Genomic DNA, 16,465 nt, shown 5'->3' with positions numbered 1-16,465 from the left:
TTTCTAGGGCTTCAGCATCTATTATGTATCATGGAGGCCAGAAATAGACACAGTATTTCAAGTATAAACTCATTAGTGTGATCTTGATGCTATTCCTTTGTTGATGCAGGATGGGACTGCATTGGCTTTTTAACAGCTGCAGCAACTGATGGCTCAAATCCAAGTGGTCATCAACTAAAACAGCAAGAACCTTCTCCACAGTTACTGCTGTTGAGCCAGGTACCACCTATTCTATACTATTGCATTTGTTTTTTCTTGCTTAAGTGTAAAACCTTACTTTTCTCACAACTGAATTGCATTTTATTGGATAGAGCCAGTGGTGGATTCCTACCAGTTCGGACCAGTTCAGCTGAACCGGTAGTGGTTTGGCGGCCTGGGTTGCTGGAAGTGGCAGCACCACAGGCCTGCCACACCCGTGAACTGGTTTTCTGGGTGGCGCATGCACAGAACAATTTTAATTACATTGTACATGTGCACGCAGCGCGCACATCAGTGAATTGGCAGTACTGCCTGCCAGAACCCACCCCTGGATAGAGCCCAGTGTTCAAGTATGTCAAGCTCCTTCTGAATCTTATCTTAACAATTTCCCCACAGCTTGGTGTTGTCTGCAAATTTAACGAGCACCCCTTCTATTCCATCTAGATCATTTATGAAGATGTTGAAGAGCAGTGAGCCAAAGACAGACCCATGAGATATTCCACTGCATGCTTTCTTCCATGTAGTTCTGATGAGGACAACATGCTGAATGCATTTGGTCAGCCAACTGCATACCCATTTGGTGGTGATCCAGTCTATCTCACACTGTTCTGTCTTATCAACAAGTAGGCTATGATCTACATTATCAAACGCCTTACTGAAATCTAAGTTTATTATATCCACAGCATTTGCCTGATCCACTAATTTAGTTACTTTATCAGCAAAGATATTATAAGGTGGGTTAAAAGCAGATCATGGCAAACAAAAGCATGCTGGCTTCTAGTAATCCGTGGCACGACATAACCGCGAATGTCAAAAGCGCGCCGACAACACCGCGGTGCTAAAACCATGATGTCAAAAGCGCGCCGACAACAGCGCGCCGACAGAAGCGCGATTTAACTTAAGGTAAGGTTTAGGGTTAGGTTTAGGGTAGGTTTAGCGTTAGGTTTAGGGTTATTTTTAGGGTTATGTTACAGCGCGCTGTTGTCGGCGTGCTGTTGTCGCGCGGTTTTGACGGTGCGGTTTTGTCACCGCACTTTAGTCACACGCGCTTTAGTCTACCGCGGGTTTTTGGTGGAACCCTAGTAATCACCTTGTTCATTTCTAGATATGCATAACTGTCCACTGTTTATCTTTTCCAGGATTTTCTCAGGTATTGATGACAAGCTGATTGGTCTGTAGTTTTCTGGATCCAGTTTTTTTCCTCTTTTTGAAGACTTCTGAAAGTGTTGCTAAGAAAACTGCAGGGACTTGTTCAAGCAGTCACCATGAGTCAACATTAACTTAAAGAGGTTCAGACTCAGACAGTCAGACAGATACATAGACACTCACACAATGTCCTATTCATCTAATGTTTCTTAATTTCCCCTCACTATTCTTTTTCATAAAATTAGACTTCTGACTTCGATGCTTATAGCAATACAGAGCAGAAAAATTACTACAGGTAGTCCTCGACTTATGACAATTGAGCTTAAATTTTTTGTTAACTGAGACATTTGTTAAGTAAGTTTCCCCCCAATTTTACAGCATTTTTGCCACAATTGTTAAGTGAATTAGTGCAATTGATAAGTTAGTGCTGTGGTTAAGTGAAATCTGGCTTCCCCGTTGATTTTGCTTATGAAAAGATCACAAAAGGTGATCTCATGACCCCAGGACACTGCAACCGTCATAAGTATGAACCAGTTGCCAAGCATCTGAATTTTGATCATATGAGGATAGGGCTACTACAAAGGTTGCAAGTGTGAAAAATGGACACGTCACTTTTTTCAGTGCCGTTGTAACTTTGAATGGTCACTAAATAAACTGTTGTAAATTGAGGACTACCTATAGCTTAGTCATTATTTACCTGTGGCCAGGTAAAGCAAATTTGTATTTAACTGTATGTGCCAAATATGATGCAATGCATGCATATTAAGGTATAACTTTATTATTAAAAAGTTTTGTTATCATCTCCCTTAAATTCAGAAAACAACCCCGTTTTCTTAGGTGCAACAAGATTTCTAGCATGCATGAATCATAACTTCATCACAATGATATAAACAATAAGTTTAAAAAAATCCCTGCCAAACAGATACCCTTTTTGTACATTATAAAACAGTAAGCATGTTTATAATTTCCAAGTTATTTTTAAAGGTAAAGAACCATTAATATAGATTGGTCTTCTTCATGATTCGCAAGAATTCTTCCTCATTTATTTCTCCATCTCCATCACGATCAGCTTCATCTATCATTTCCTGGGAGGAGAGAACCACTGAAGATTAGGCACTGTTCTAGAAGCATCTGACACTACTTTCATGGAATACATCCTCAGTGTTAACTTATAACTTTTATAATGTTTAAACTTCAAATATTATAGGAGGAGTTATATATACTGTAAGAAGTTATAGTTATATGTAAAGTTATATGTAAGAACAAATTTATAAGTATTCACAGCTCTTAAACATATAAAAATGGCACCATCATTCTACCAGTGACAGAGAGATTAGGGTTGAGAAAAATCCTTGGGTCTGTAGAAATACTCATATTGTTTAGGGGAAAAAGTATCTAGGGAGGGGGGACAAATAGAAGCTATTTTTCATAGAATATATACAATGACCTTGTAATGTGGAATACCAGGCAGGGGAAAAGAAACAAATAAAAAACTGCCCTGATGGATTGTGAATTCTGTAAGAGTGTATCACCACTAAATGCAGAGTGAACATATTCATTTTGTATAAGGCTCTTTATTATTCTATACACACTGATAAACTGGGAAACCATAACTGAACAACATTTAAGGTTATGTTTCTGTAATTCTTAACATATTAAAAACTTATTAAAATAATTTTATCAGCTCTTAACGAGGTGCTCCTACCCAATTTTAGATCCACAACTAACAAAATGTGGGTTGTAAAAACTGTGCATCAAAAAGACATCAAGAAGACTCCACCTCCACCCCATCTAGGCATGAGATCCTTTTATCCACTTTATTATTAAATTCAATATTTTAATTTAATGCCCAATGTTTTCATATTTTTAATCTTTGTGTTTTATTCTGATATTTATGGCATTATAACCTACCTAGAGTTGCTTGATAGTAAGATAGATGGCATATAAATTTAATAAATAAATAAAAAACTGTTTAGACCCTTTTAATTATTTTATCTCTTTGTTTTGCTTTTATTCTCTTTTTAATTGTCTTCCACTTTGTAAACTGAAGCATTAAAATAATACAATTTCTGTAAAATAAAATCATGAATTGTATATTAGCAGCTAATTCAGAACTTAAAGTGAAGTGTACTGAAAAAATGACTAAAACAGACTTAATAGTTTAACCACACAGGAAAACAACACCAGAAAGACCGATCAGTAAAAATGAATCAAAGCGTGAAGAGAAAATAAACTTTTATTAGAAACCAATAAAGAGCAGGAATTACAACTCTTAAGTAACATGACACAAAAGTCCAAAATGCTATGCAAAGCTGAACAGTTACCTGCAGTTCTTCATCTGTTAAATTTTCCCCAAGTTCCTTGGAAACTCGCTTTAGGTTTTTAAAGGAAATCTTGCCTGTACCATCATCATCAAAAAGTCGGAAAGCTTTCAGAATTTCTTCTTTAGAATCTTTTTCATTCTTACAAAAACAAAGGTAAGATAGTAAAATAAAATAAAAACACTTCCAAGCATCCTACATCTCTCTATAATGACAGTGAAATCATGTTACCATTTTTGTAGTCATCATTGTTAAAAAGTCTTCAAAGTTTATGGTGCTGCTTCCCTCTTTCCCAGTGTCTGCTATCATCTTTTTAATTTCTTCTTTCTTTGGCTCAAAACCAAGAGCACGCATTGCAACCTGCAATATAAAAGCTAATAACTTCTACACATCCAATACATACTTGAAAATTACCTACAAACTTTTTTGCCTAAAACAGTTGCTCCTGATTAAAGAAATTCCATTGTTGTCTCTGTTATACTAGATAGGTTCTTAATGTGGGCCAAATTGAGTTCCACCAGACATAGAGATCTTTGCAAAATTTTATTCTGTACAGAATAATGTATCCATTTATTTGTTTGTTAACTTTATTTGTTGCCTATTTTTCGTACTCTAGGCCAGTGATCTCCAACCTTGGCAACTTTAAGACCTGTGGACTTCAACTCCCAGAATTCCTCAGCCAGCTTCCTTGCTGAGGAACTCTGGGAGTTGAAGTCCACAGGTCTTAAAGTTGCCAAGGTTGGAGACCACTGCTCTAGGCTACTCTAAACATCTTAATGATGCTAGGGAGTAGATTCCAATTCAAGCATATCATCTATTTATATAGTTTTTACAAAGTACGTCCCAATAAAGGAATATACAGTCATAATTAAGTCTTAGATCTTTTACTGCTCTTACTCCTTCAGTCTCACTATAGGAGTTAATAGGGATCTGCAATTAGCTTGCTTTCTGTTTAATCCATGGAAATTGCCCTATTGTTCTTACTTTTCATATTCTGTTGGTTTAATAATTTCCATGCAATTTCATTTCCATATATTTTTTACTATCTAACTCTAAATTACAATCTGCTATTGTTTCCCTGAGACTGCTGTTTCTGTCTCCCTTTCTCTCCAAGAAGATAGTTGCATAAAGGCTGGAAAAACATCCTGTGCTAAATCTTATCAACATGTATGCATTTATGTTCATGAAACGATAGGTTAAAGATGCCTGCTAATGAAAGTAGTGATTTGGAGCCTTGTCCAGGAGGGATTCCTGTTTTCTGATCTATACCTGGTAGAACTCAAGTTTCAAATCAGAAACAAGAGTTGATCCATAAAGCACAAAATGTATGGTATGCTCCGTCCACAAGAGGCCATCTTTGGACCTAACTGTTTTTAACAACTACTGACCAATCATCATCCTTCCCTTTTTGGGAAGATTGTTAGTTTGCAATTGATCAAAACCCTGGAAGAAACAGATTATCTAGACTCATGATGGTGAACCTACGGCATGCGTACCACAGGTAGCATGCGGAGCTCTCTCTGCAGGCACGCGACCCATTGCTCCAGCTCAGCTCCACTGCGAATGCGCAGGGGAGGTTACGCGTGCATGCGCAGGGGCCAAGGGAGCACATGGGGCATACAGCATAATCCTCCTGGCCTGTTTTTCATCCCAGGAGGCTTCAGGGAGGCCTGCTAACCCCAAAACGGGGCACGGAAGGGTCGCGCGCATGTGCGGGGGCAGGGGGAATGTATCCATGCATGGGGAACTGGCCACATTCCATTATGAGTGTGGGCGCATCCGCTGCCGCCCGTGTGTGCATGCTTTCGGCACCAGAGGATGAAAAGGTTAGCTATCACTGATCTAGACCCATTTCAGTCAGATTTCAGGCTGGGATTTAGTATTGAGACAGCCTTGGTTGCATTTGTTGATAACTTTTGACAGATAGTAAATCTATTGTTATTATCCTTGATCTGTTAGAAGCTTTCAATACTACTGACCACAGTATCCTTCTGAGGTGGCTCTTTGGGTTGGGAATTGAGAGCACCATTTTATGGCTGTTCTCTTCCTCTTTCCAAAGGCTATTCTAGTTGGTTGGGAGATTGTCCTCTGGACTCCTCTGTGAGATGCTGCAGGGTTCCTGTATCCCCTCCTTTTCAACATCTACATGAAACTACTGAATGAAATTATCTGACTGTTTGGGGTTTGGCATCATCAGTTTTTTACTGAAGTACTGTACTATGGTACCCATATTTTGGGTACAGTTAGCACAAAGTTTATTTAAGCAATGAAACAGCAAAGTGAAATAAGGCAACCTGTAAGTTGGGCTTCCATGGACATGACAAACAGATACGGCAAAGTTGGATTTTGCAAGCTAGTCCTGATGTAGCCCTTAATAGACCACTTTGGGTAATATCATAGGGTTGTAAGACAATATTGCAGCATAAAAAAAAATCCAAAAAAAACCAAATTGTTAAAGAAGACAAGAAAAATTAATATATACCTTCAGTTCTTTGACATCAATGCTACCGCACCCCTCAGTATCAAACAAATCAAAAGCTTCTCTGATCTCCTGCTTCTGATCTTCAGAAAGCTCATGTTTTAACCCAGTACCTCTCCGACGATGGGCGCCACTCAAACCTGGTTTTTTGAATCCAGATGCCTTCAATAAATGCAAGTTAAAATAGGGTTTGAAATGTCTATTTCATTGAACTTATTTTCCACATCGGCAAATAAGATAATAGTAAACAGCCCAAAGAACTTCTAAGGCCACCCTCACCAACACTGAGAGAGCAAGCCACTACTAGACTATAAACTGACACCAAACCCCAGTCCTTACTAGCACTGATGATATTACCTAGTTTGGGTAATGAAAGAAAACAATCAAACTTAGAGAATACCAAGGACCCCTTATTTCAACCCTGAACTATATTCTCCTTTATTTGTACATGTTGCTTTCAAGTGTAGATAGATGTTCACTATATGTGGTACTTATATTGTACTGCGCTTAGATATAAGCAGATATAAAATATATTAGTTGGTAGAAAACATAAAAGTTTTCTCCTTAAAACCATATTTCAATTACATATACTTTATCTGTCTACACAGAGGTGTACTTTGAATGCTCTCTCAAGGGAAACAACCAGAAACACTTGAAGGATGGGAATAAACTGCAAAAACTCGCAATTTTTAGTAAGATTGGGAAGGTGGCATCAGATATGGCATTAAGCCATGTTTACTTTTGAGTGTGTTGTGGAAATACAGCCCTTTTATAAACTATGATTCTCAGCCCGCTGGAGTTTAGTCAGCAAGTTATGGCTGAAAACCACGCATGCGGTGCCTTTTTACTACAAGTATTAACACTGCAAAGAGGAAACAAAATCCACTGTATTAATACAATAAATATTATTTAAATCGCCCCATGGTCCCTCGTGAAGCATTTCTTGATTTACGGTACTTAGGACTCAGGTATATTCGCTGGCAAAAAAGGCACTAGTTTTCTGCACACTTATCAGGGAATAAATAGGAAACCCCCCCCTCCCAGCAGAAATTCAGAAGATCGAGATGCACCACTTATTTTTTTAAAAAATCGGATCGGTTTTTACTTTGTTCGGGTTCTAAAAATATCCGCGAGTAAAATAGGGCATAGATTTACTACAGCCAATCAGGCTGAGTTTGGCGCGAAAAGTAATCCGAAAGCCACTGGGTTCAGGATGAATTGCAACTGTGATCGCTAGAGAGTTAATGACGTTGTAACTTAATTCAGTTAACCAGATCCAGAGAGAGGGGAATGCGTGAGAAAGGCTACAAAAAGATTATCAGATATTATTTCCTTTACCAAAACCTGGAGAAAGAAACACTCACCATTATCTTACAGAAGCTGGGTCACTTGTTCAAGAAACCACACAAACCAAACCACCTGCAAGAATCGTTTACGTTCCGCCTCTAACGTGCCCGGATTGTCCAATGACAGAAAAGATTCCCGCGAAAATTCGCCTCTCTTCGTTACACGAGGCCAATCCAGAACCGCGAGTGACGGCCGGGCTTTGTGACGCCATTTGGAGTTCGTGTTGCAGTTTCCGCTGGATACACAACAAACGAGGCGCTGGCGTCCTAGTAACCAAACTGAGGACGCGAGGAGGTTGAGCGTTGGTTTCCCTGGGCAGCTACTGGTTGACACATTATTTTGCAATAAACCAAGTGGGGTCAGGGTGGCTTCAGTCTGTGCTGAGATTATTGCGGTAGGGAGATTCGGAATAAGGCGTTGGCTTTTGACCACTTCACGACTTTTGGCTTTTGACCACTTTCATTAATGAAACAGCAATGTAGCCACATTGGTCCAGCAGGAGCACCAAACAAACCCTCAAGCGTAACAACGCAGGATTTATTTATTTATTTACTTATTTATTTGTGTAACATGTACAAGATAGCAAGTATAAGTATAAACATAAACATGAACAAAGCAAGTAAATACAGATAAATAGAGACAGTAAGGCAGGGACAGTAGGCACGCTGGGGCGCTTATGCAAGCCCCCGTTAAGGACCTCTTGAGAAAGAGGGGAGGTCCACGATAGACAGTTTGAGACTGAAGCTGTGAGAGTTTGAGGCTGTAACAACGGACTCAGGGCATTCCAGGCGTTGACCACTCTGTTGCTGAAGTACTTGGGTTCTTAGTGTTTAGCCATTTACTTGTCACCGAAGCAAGCACCGAAGAAAAATTTATCAAGGTCTCAACAGGATCAGAACAATAGTACTGGAAACTCTTGCGATTTATTTCGTATTTGTTGCGACTTATTTCTAAAAGTTTTTTGGCTCGAGCCTTTCACAAAATCCTTCCGAAGCATTGTTTAGACTTGTAAAGCCTCTTGTTTATTTTGTTTACATTTTTCTATAAGGACCGCATTAAACTGAAGGACTATCGGAAATAATCAAAAGCTCAAGCAAATATATGAACGGAAAACAAAGAGTTGGCAAATAATTACTGACGTGAATGAGTTCCTAGGTGAAATAACCGACAAATGAAGCAAAAGTATATTTTAAGAGGATCACAGGATAAAAGTGATTCGTGAACTTCCTGTCGGTTATTGATAGTTCACATAATTTACTATTTTTAATGAGCTTTAATAACTGACCTGAATATATCAATTTTTGAAGCTTCCCAAGGTCTCAACAGACTCTGCATTTCGCTCACTCATCTTTCTTTTCGCTGGAGTAAGGGCAGAATACGGGCAAAAGCCTCAGAGGCTACCGAGCATGCTCAGCAGAAGACATTTCCGTCCGGGGCAGCGGCGCAGAGACCATGGATTGCTCGAGATTTAACCGAGGGCGCCTCCTTTGCGAAGAGAGCCAAGATTAGGGCCCTTAATGGGAGAAGGATTAATAGTTTCTCGGGTTCAAGCTGCGGATTCTAACTTTCACAAAGGGAACTAAAGCTGAGCAGGTAATTGCTTTATTAAAGCCGATTCAGTTCGCGGGAGATATTTGGCGCGCTTCTTTGGAAAATCTCCCTCCCAATTCTGCCCAACGCCTCCCCGACCTTACTGGACGAACGGTGCGGGGGGGGGTGTATCATGTAGGGCGGAGTCCGAGGAGTGGCAGATGTTGCTGATTGACACTGGCGCTGCGCTGCCCCTCCCTCTGGTGACACTTTTAATACTGAAATTATCTGCTTCCCCAGAGGACTGGGTTCGGAAGAAGAAAACGAGCCTCCTCTAGTTTCCCGCTATATTACCCTAGGGCGACAAAATATAAGGATTGGGAGCGGGTCTGGATGCGGTCCAAATCCTTCCCTTGTCACCCAGGCTCAGAGGAAGATAGTCGGCAAGGCAGAGCAGACGGGATGGAATAGCTGCTACTTGGGGATTTCTCGCTTGCTGCACAGAGAAATGGGCAACTAACCCGAGAGTCTTACTGAGCTCTTCGGGTTGGCAGGGGGAAGGTTGTGTGTGTGTGTGTGTCTGTGTGTGTGGGGGGGGGAGTAGTGGTGGGCAGGACAGTTAAGCAGCTAATGAGTGTTGCAGCTCTTCAGATCTACTAGTCTCATCTGGGTGAGCAAGAGGGTGAAGAGCTCTTCCAGGTTGCAGCCAGCAGCTACTTGCCCCAGGAGCAGGAAGGGAAGCCAACTCAAGAAATCCTTTTCCAGATTTCGGCCTCTTCCTTCCCCTGGGCTACTGTGATGGCCAGCTGTTCTGTGTGAATAGCTGCTGACAAGGTCTTAAGAAGTGGTAGATTTCCCTACTTCTGAAGGGCTTCAGAAGCCCTTCACCTGCCCAGGAGGAAGCAAGCTCGCTTTCCTTTTCTTTTTGTGAAGGACTTTCCTTTTGAGGAGGGGGACGTTGAAACAATTTGTATTAAAGAGGAACCAGTCAGTTTCACCTTGGTGGGGGGAAAGGTCCTTGCACTGCTGGGCCTTTTTTAAATATATATATATATTTGATCAGTGAAACAAATGCCATTTTCTCATCCACTGGTCAAATAAGCAAAAGCCTAATCCGAAGTTCTGAAGCAATTTTTTTCAGATCAATCCTGAAATGTTTCTTACTGTGGCGGCAGAAAAAGGTTTAGCAGGTGAAAACTGTACCCTGCTGAGCTCCCTGAGGACTTTTATATCAGAGCACTGCATGCTTCAGGGCCTACTTTAGATCCTGTTTGATTTCATGTTGACTGATTTGAGATGTTGACTTTTTTGGTGACTCTACTTTAATATATTTGTAATCACAGCAGAGTTTCCTGTGAATCATTGGGTTCTATGGACCTTAGTGATATCATTTCCCTTGGTAGGAAGTCTTTGCCTGGCTAGAGAATTCTGAGAATTGAAGTCCACACGTTTTAACATTATTGAGGTTGAAATACACTGTTCCAGAGAGTATAGCATCTGGTCTCGTCCTTATTTAGAACTTCCCTCAAGAAAGCATCATAGCAGCATGCAGCAATGGTCCAATCTGATTTGTTGGGAAAAGCACTTGGTTACAAAATTACCAACATGCTGATATATCATCACCAGAATTCAAATTTGAAATGCAACTGAGGAATGACAGCCAAAGCCTTTGAAATATTTCAGTGTGGTACTTTATATACTTTACAATCAATCCTAACTTTTGGAAATTCCTCCTATAATGATCATCAGATTTTATTCTGCCAGCATAAGATGTGAAATACAAATAAAATACATGTACAAAACAAGATTGAGGTGTGTTATCAATTTGTTCTCTTTGGTGTGAAGTGGAGATGTGCCTTTTTTTCTTGCAGGACTATTGGCAGGTAGGAGATAGTGACAGTGGAGGATGATTTTCTCTTGGACAGGTGGGAGAAAGGAGAGTAAGTACTGCTCATCTCAGGATGTTTTTTCCATTTATGGTCTGCTGGACTGAAAACAATTACATTGTTTTCTAAAGGATTGAAGAGGAGGGATAGAAATGCAGATGATGTGGATGAGCCCAAGTGGTGATGGGAAGGTTTTACAGTTGTTGTGCAATGCTGACATAAACTCTTCCAATTTAGGCACTTCTGCACCATTGCAACAGTTGACTATACTCTTGTACAGCTGCTTTATTATGTGAATTATTATATTCCAGTTATATTCCAGTTCAATTCTCTCCAATATAAAGTTTATCTTCTAGTATGCTATAATGCATAAAATTTTAGACCTGTTCACTGACTTAATGAAATTATTTACCCAACACTTCGAATCATACAGTCACCACAATGGATTTGTCCAACACACTGAGCCACAAACTAGTTGATTGCATTTCAATATAGTGTGTTGTGGGAACACAGCCTAAATACTGTTTCTGTGATGTGTCTTCCCACAAAGAAAAGATGGCTTGCAGGTCTGACAGTTTCTTGTATATTCCTCGAGAAGCTTTGTTGGTTCTAAAAAGAGTAATGCAATTTCATTATTTTTATTAAGATAACAGTGGTTCCATAAACAATTGCATTGACGTTTCTGTTTTAAAAAGTTGTTTAGAGGCAAGACTGATATAAGTAGCCCAGTAAATCTAGATAATGAGCAAAGAAAGTTGCCAATAAAAATTGCTAGAAGAAATAACCAGTTTTGTACTATATATATTTCTTTTCTTCCTTCTGAATTTTGCATGCATCTAAGAACTTTTCAAGCTAATAAAGAAGTTAATTAATTTGAAGATATGTTCAAAGCATTTATTAGCACATGCAACAGATATGACCATGGCATAATTCTAATTTTTGGAAGCTCTATAAACTTACTCTGTTCATCTGCTAGAAGAATGGGAGAAAAAGAGACTGTAGATTCCAGGGTAAACTTTGGTTTTAGTACAAAGAGAAACTGCCTGCATGTCTGGTCAGAGCAAATCCAGAAATCACAGCAGCTTTTTTTTTCATTTGCCTGAATTAATTGTAACACTATGCATATATAAATTGTTTTTTTTTTAATAGCAGTATTCTGGAGATAGTGCTGCTCTTTTTTCATATAATCTGGTCTTTATTGCTTCCTATTGCTCCAGAAATGATAATCCAATTTTCCAATTAAATCCTTACTAATCCCAATTTACTTGATTAAGGTTCATTTCTAATGCTAAAGGTAGAATTTTGTTCTTCGAATATTTGGCCACCTCAACCATCACATTTCTATGGGATATAGAATTTAATTTCTGTCTGAACTGGGTGCAGCTCTATCTCTGAGAGACATGTCAGTAGTGTCCAAAGGGTAACATACAAGCCAAAACAAATAAAGCACAAGCAACAAATATGTGTTTCATTTGCAGCTGTCCTGAGAAAATGGCTTTCAGAAACGTGAACAGAAAGAGACATATTGGTCTGCAACATCTTTCAGCTTTGGCTTCCACTGGACGGACACTTTTAGGACCCATGAAATCGTCCAAATTTATAGTTGATGAAAGTATCCCTGGTGGTATGTTGATTTACTCTCCACTGAGACTTCTTGAGAACATGGATTTAAGTAGTGCTGTGGGGCAGCTTCTTAATGAAGCCATCCAAGCACAGAACAAAGATTATAAAACAGGGATGACCACATTGCTGTTTCTTGTTGGTGCATGGAGCAATGCTGTACTTGAGTGCCTTCAATATGACGTTCCACTTTCACTCATAGTAGCTATAATGTCTGAAGGTTTGGATTCTTGCATTGAACAATTGCAGTGTATTACATTATCACTACACAACATACAGCAAAAGCTAAAGGATATTCCTATAGAATGCGAAGGCATGAGCCTTATCAATAGTAGCTCTAGCTCCTCTAGAAAACAGTTTACAGACATTAAGAAAACAGTTAGCAAGTCTGGCACTAGTATTTTAAATCTGCTTAAAAATGAACCATCAGAAGAAAAATCAGAAGATCATATGATCCAGCAAACAAATGATATCAATCCAGGCACACCCATCACCAACAGTAAGAAATGTTTACTATCTGAGTCAATGAACAGCAATTTTGTTTCCAGTGTTTGCAAGACAATGATTCAGAAAAACTATGATTTGCATAATTGTCATTTGGATGCCTTGACTTATAACAGCAGATCAAAATTAACCCATAGTAGATACTTTAGCAATGTAAATAAATATCAATCACCACAACAAACTAATCCCAATTTACTGGATGAGTGTCCAAAACCTTTTGACAAGCTCAGTTACTTGGGACAACTCACATTATCTCTTAGCCATGGAAATGAATCTGCCACGAAAATGATAAAGGACATTCTCAGATGCCAGCTTCCAGGTGCCAATCAAAAAACTGATACCTGTCCTTTCCAATTTGATATTTCAGAAATTGTGACATGCTGTTTATCAGGAATATCTGAAAGTCATTCGTGTGTTCACCCTGGCTATATCACACTTGTATGTCCAACAAAAGCTGCTGCTGTGAAACATTTTCAGACTATGCCTATTCGTGTTATTCTTATAGATGGTGACCTAACTGAAACTTATCACCATTTAGGGTTTAACAGATTAGAGAATATGAGCATGTTTTCAGAAAATGTGTCTCATTCAAAGGAAAGCTCAAGCTTATGGGTTGATTCTATAATGGACATTCTGATTCAGTCTAATATTAATTTAATTTTGGTACAAGGTGACACATGTGAAATTCTAGAAGAAAAATGTCTCCTACATAAAATAGTGATAATTAATCATGTGGACCATAACATATTGAGAGCTTTTAGTAATATTATGAGAGCTGAGATAGTGACTTACATCAATCAAGTGAATGAGGATTGTATTGTCAAAGGCATATGCGTGAATCTCTATGGAACTCTGGAATTAAATTTGATGGAGGTCAGTGGCCAAATCCCACTTGCTTTAACAGCAGAAGGACTTCGATTGGTAACAGTTGTGCTTTGTTGCCCTTTAATGTCAAAGATGCAAGCCATGGAAGATCAGTTTTGGACCTGTGTATACCGTCTGCACCATGCACTTCTTGATCAGGCTGTTTTTCCAGGAGGCGGTGCAGTTGAGCTCCTATGCCTCAGTTTTCTTGAAAAACTAGAAGAAGCAATCCCAAACTCTACAGGCCAGTTTCATGTTGCCTCTTCCTGGTTTGCAAAATCTTCAGAACAATATAAATCTTTGGTGCTTAGCGTTTTGGCAAGTGGTTGGCGCCAGTACCTGTTTGCTGTCATGGGTAATGCAGCAAACTGTACCTCAGAGTTTGAAACCCACACTGTCATACAGCAGCATCTCAGAAGAGCAGCCATGCATGGTTCACCATCAGCCTACATCCTGGAGGAATTTAGTAAGGGAAAGATAGGAATAAGCATTGGACATTCTGATATAGATGGAAAGGCTTTGAAAGTGTATGATAATATTGCTGCTAAGATAGAAGCTTGGCGCAGAGCTCTAGAATTGGTGCTCTTGGTCCTTCAGACAGATGCTGAAATTATTGCAGGTCCAAAAAAGGATGAATTGTTGAAATCACAAGAATCATGTGACTTCCTATTTTTATAGGAATTTGCGTTGCTGTTAACAGATAGTTAACTGTATTAATTAGCTATTAATAGTATTTGTGGGCAAAGTCAGGAGCAAAAATGTCTCTGAAAACACAGTCCAGAATGGAACCTTTGTTTCATAAAACAAAGTTCACCCTCAGGGAATGAGTTCAATCCCCGAAAGACTCATTTCCATTATTTCAGTATAAATTATAGCTCTGATTTCCTTAATTGGCAATAATGTAATCTGGTGAAAATTTAATTGCAGCTGTATCCCCTTTTTAATCCCCCATTAATTCTGTGAAAATGTTGCATTTCATCAAACAGAAATATTAAAGGGATCAATAGTATAGAAAAGGTACTTTTAAAGGCAATCTTTGTAACAACATGTTCATTAAATTTGTTTTAATAAATGCTTATTGAGCATTTGTGTTTAGAGTGTAAAACTAATTTTTAAAAAAGGTTGTTATCTACATGTGTAAGCAATAAATTAGCTCTGGAAAATAATATTTTAAATATCAGAAACTATACTTTTCTGTTCTGCTTTGACTTAAAATATTTGAGAGTATTGCTGTTCTTAAAATAAAATCTATACGTATACATAATTTCTTGTACAGACCCAATTTGAAGTCTGAGAGAAACCTAGAGCATAGTAAGGTAGACTTACACAACCTGAGCTATTACTATTCAACTTTTGGGTCTAGCTGATTTTTTTCTCATAATGCTCCTAGTGTTCTCACTGTAGGACACTGTGATGGTATCTAAATGACAGCAAGATCAAAAGAGATGTGAAAGCACATACACACCCCTAACTCCTGACAATTTTAGAAAGAAGAAAGGCGGAAAATAGATATTCACTCTCCCCATTTTTCCTCTAGATTTTATGTACATTTTTCTTTCTTTTGTGGTCTTAGGATGTGCTTGCCATGGCTGATCAGCTAGCATGAGATGAGATTCTTTTAAAAAATCTAGTAAATGATTGGCCTGTATGAATCAAGAAGCCCCTGGTTCAAATCTGCATTGTCTTAATGAATTGTCGTTAGATAAAATGTGGTCTCCTTCAGTCCTAAAATCCTGCAAAATAAATTTTATATATATATATATATATATATATATATATATATATATATATATATATATATATATATATATATATATATATATATATATATATATATATATATATATATATATATATATATACACACACATACATACATACATATATATACATATATACATACATACATACATACATACATATATACATATATATACATATATATATAAAATATTGGGATGGGATTATTGTAAGAGTTCTAAAATATATTCAAAGTTTCTTGAATACCTAGATAATAGGTATTCTAATGTGATAATAGCACCTTTAATTTCAGTGGGATGCATTAGACCGTTAGAGAATTATCCAGATGTTTTGACTGTCATTGATAGTAATCCTAATGATCTATGTTTGTAAGATTTCTAGGGCAACATATTCAGACCCCCCCCATTGAAACTTTCCCTTTCTTTCTTCCTTCTGAAACATTCTTTTTCCTATGTCTGCTCTAAATCTTTTAACAGATCATTAGAGGCCTTCAGGAGAAGAAAAACCACTTTTATCTACTGATCAAACACAGCATACCCCAGTGTAAAAAGAATTGGCTCTTCTTTTTAGCCAGCAGATGGCAACCTACACTACTATTTACTACAACCTTAAATACAATTAACCTTAAACATTTTAATTAAAAGCAACATGATTTTGTTGCATAAAACTGTATCCAGGTAGTCGGTGTTCATGTAGTATGAGAAAGGTCAGTTAGAGAATCAAATAAAAGCCATATTTACACATCATCAGGGAAGAAGGGCTATTCTATCAGCTTGCCCCAGGTGCTTGATGTGGACCCAGTGAGTTTT

General features: G+C 38.3%; 2 protein-coding genes across 3 annotated transcripts in view; one reads left to right on the top strand and one right to left on the bottom strand.

Annotated features, from left to right (window-relative positions):
* Positions 1-2,100: 2,100 nt before the first annotated feature.
* Positions 2,101-8,756, bottom strand: LOC106556442 (uncharacterized). Its single transcript, XM_014075438.2, has 5 exons — positions 7,509-8,756; positions 6,148-6,306; positions 3,897-4,025; positions 3,669-3,806; positions 2,101-2,429 (listed from the first exon to the last, which is right to left on the bottom strand). The coding sequence occupies exons 1-5, from the start codon at positions 7,509-7,511 to the stop codon at positions 2,340-2,342; spliced, it is 519 nt and encodes a 172-aa protein (XP_013930913.1). The 5' UTR covers positions 7,512-8,756; the 3' UTR covers positions 2,101-2,339.
* The window catches only part of BBS12 (Bardet-Biedl syndrome 12), a 22,110-nt gene continuing 14,396 nt past the window's right edge, over positions 8,752-16,465 (top strand). Inside the window, exons 1-3 of one of the 2 annotated variants that reach the window (XM_087724411.1) lie at positions 8,752-9,084; positions 10,893-10,961; positions 12,386-15,159. In XM_087724411.1, coding sequence (XP_087580537.1) covers positions 12,399-14,573 — 2,175 coding nt within the window. In that variant the 5' untranslated portion in view covers positions 8,752-9,084; positions 10,893-10,961; positions 12,386-12,398 and the 3' untranslated portion in view covers positions 14,574-15,159. Of the gene's footprint in view, positions 9,085-10,892; positions 10,962-12,385; positions 15,160-16,465 lie in introns of those variants that run through there. The other variant, XR_015697891.1, reaches the window with a different exon arrangement.

Source organism: Thamnophis sirtalis, unplaced genomic scaffold (assembly GCF_051295495.1).
Source record: "Thamnophis sirtalis isolate CommonGarterSnake01/CBP01778 unplaced genomic scaffold, rThaSir2_p1.2 scaffold_10, whole genome shotgun sequence".
Classification (NCBI taxonomy): domain Eukaryota; kingdom Metazoa; phylum Chordata; class Lepidosauria; order Squamata; family Natricidae; genus Thamnophis; species Thamnophis sirtalis.
This window is presented reverse-complemented; position numbering and strand designations above follow the sequence as displayed.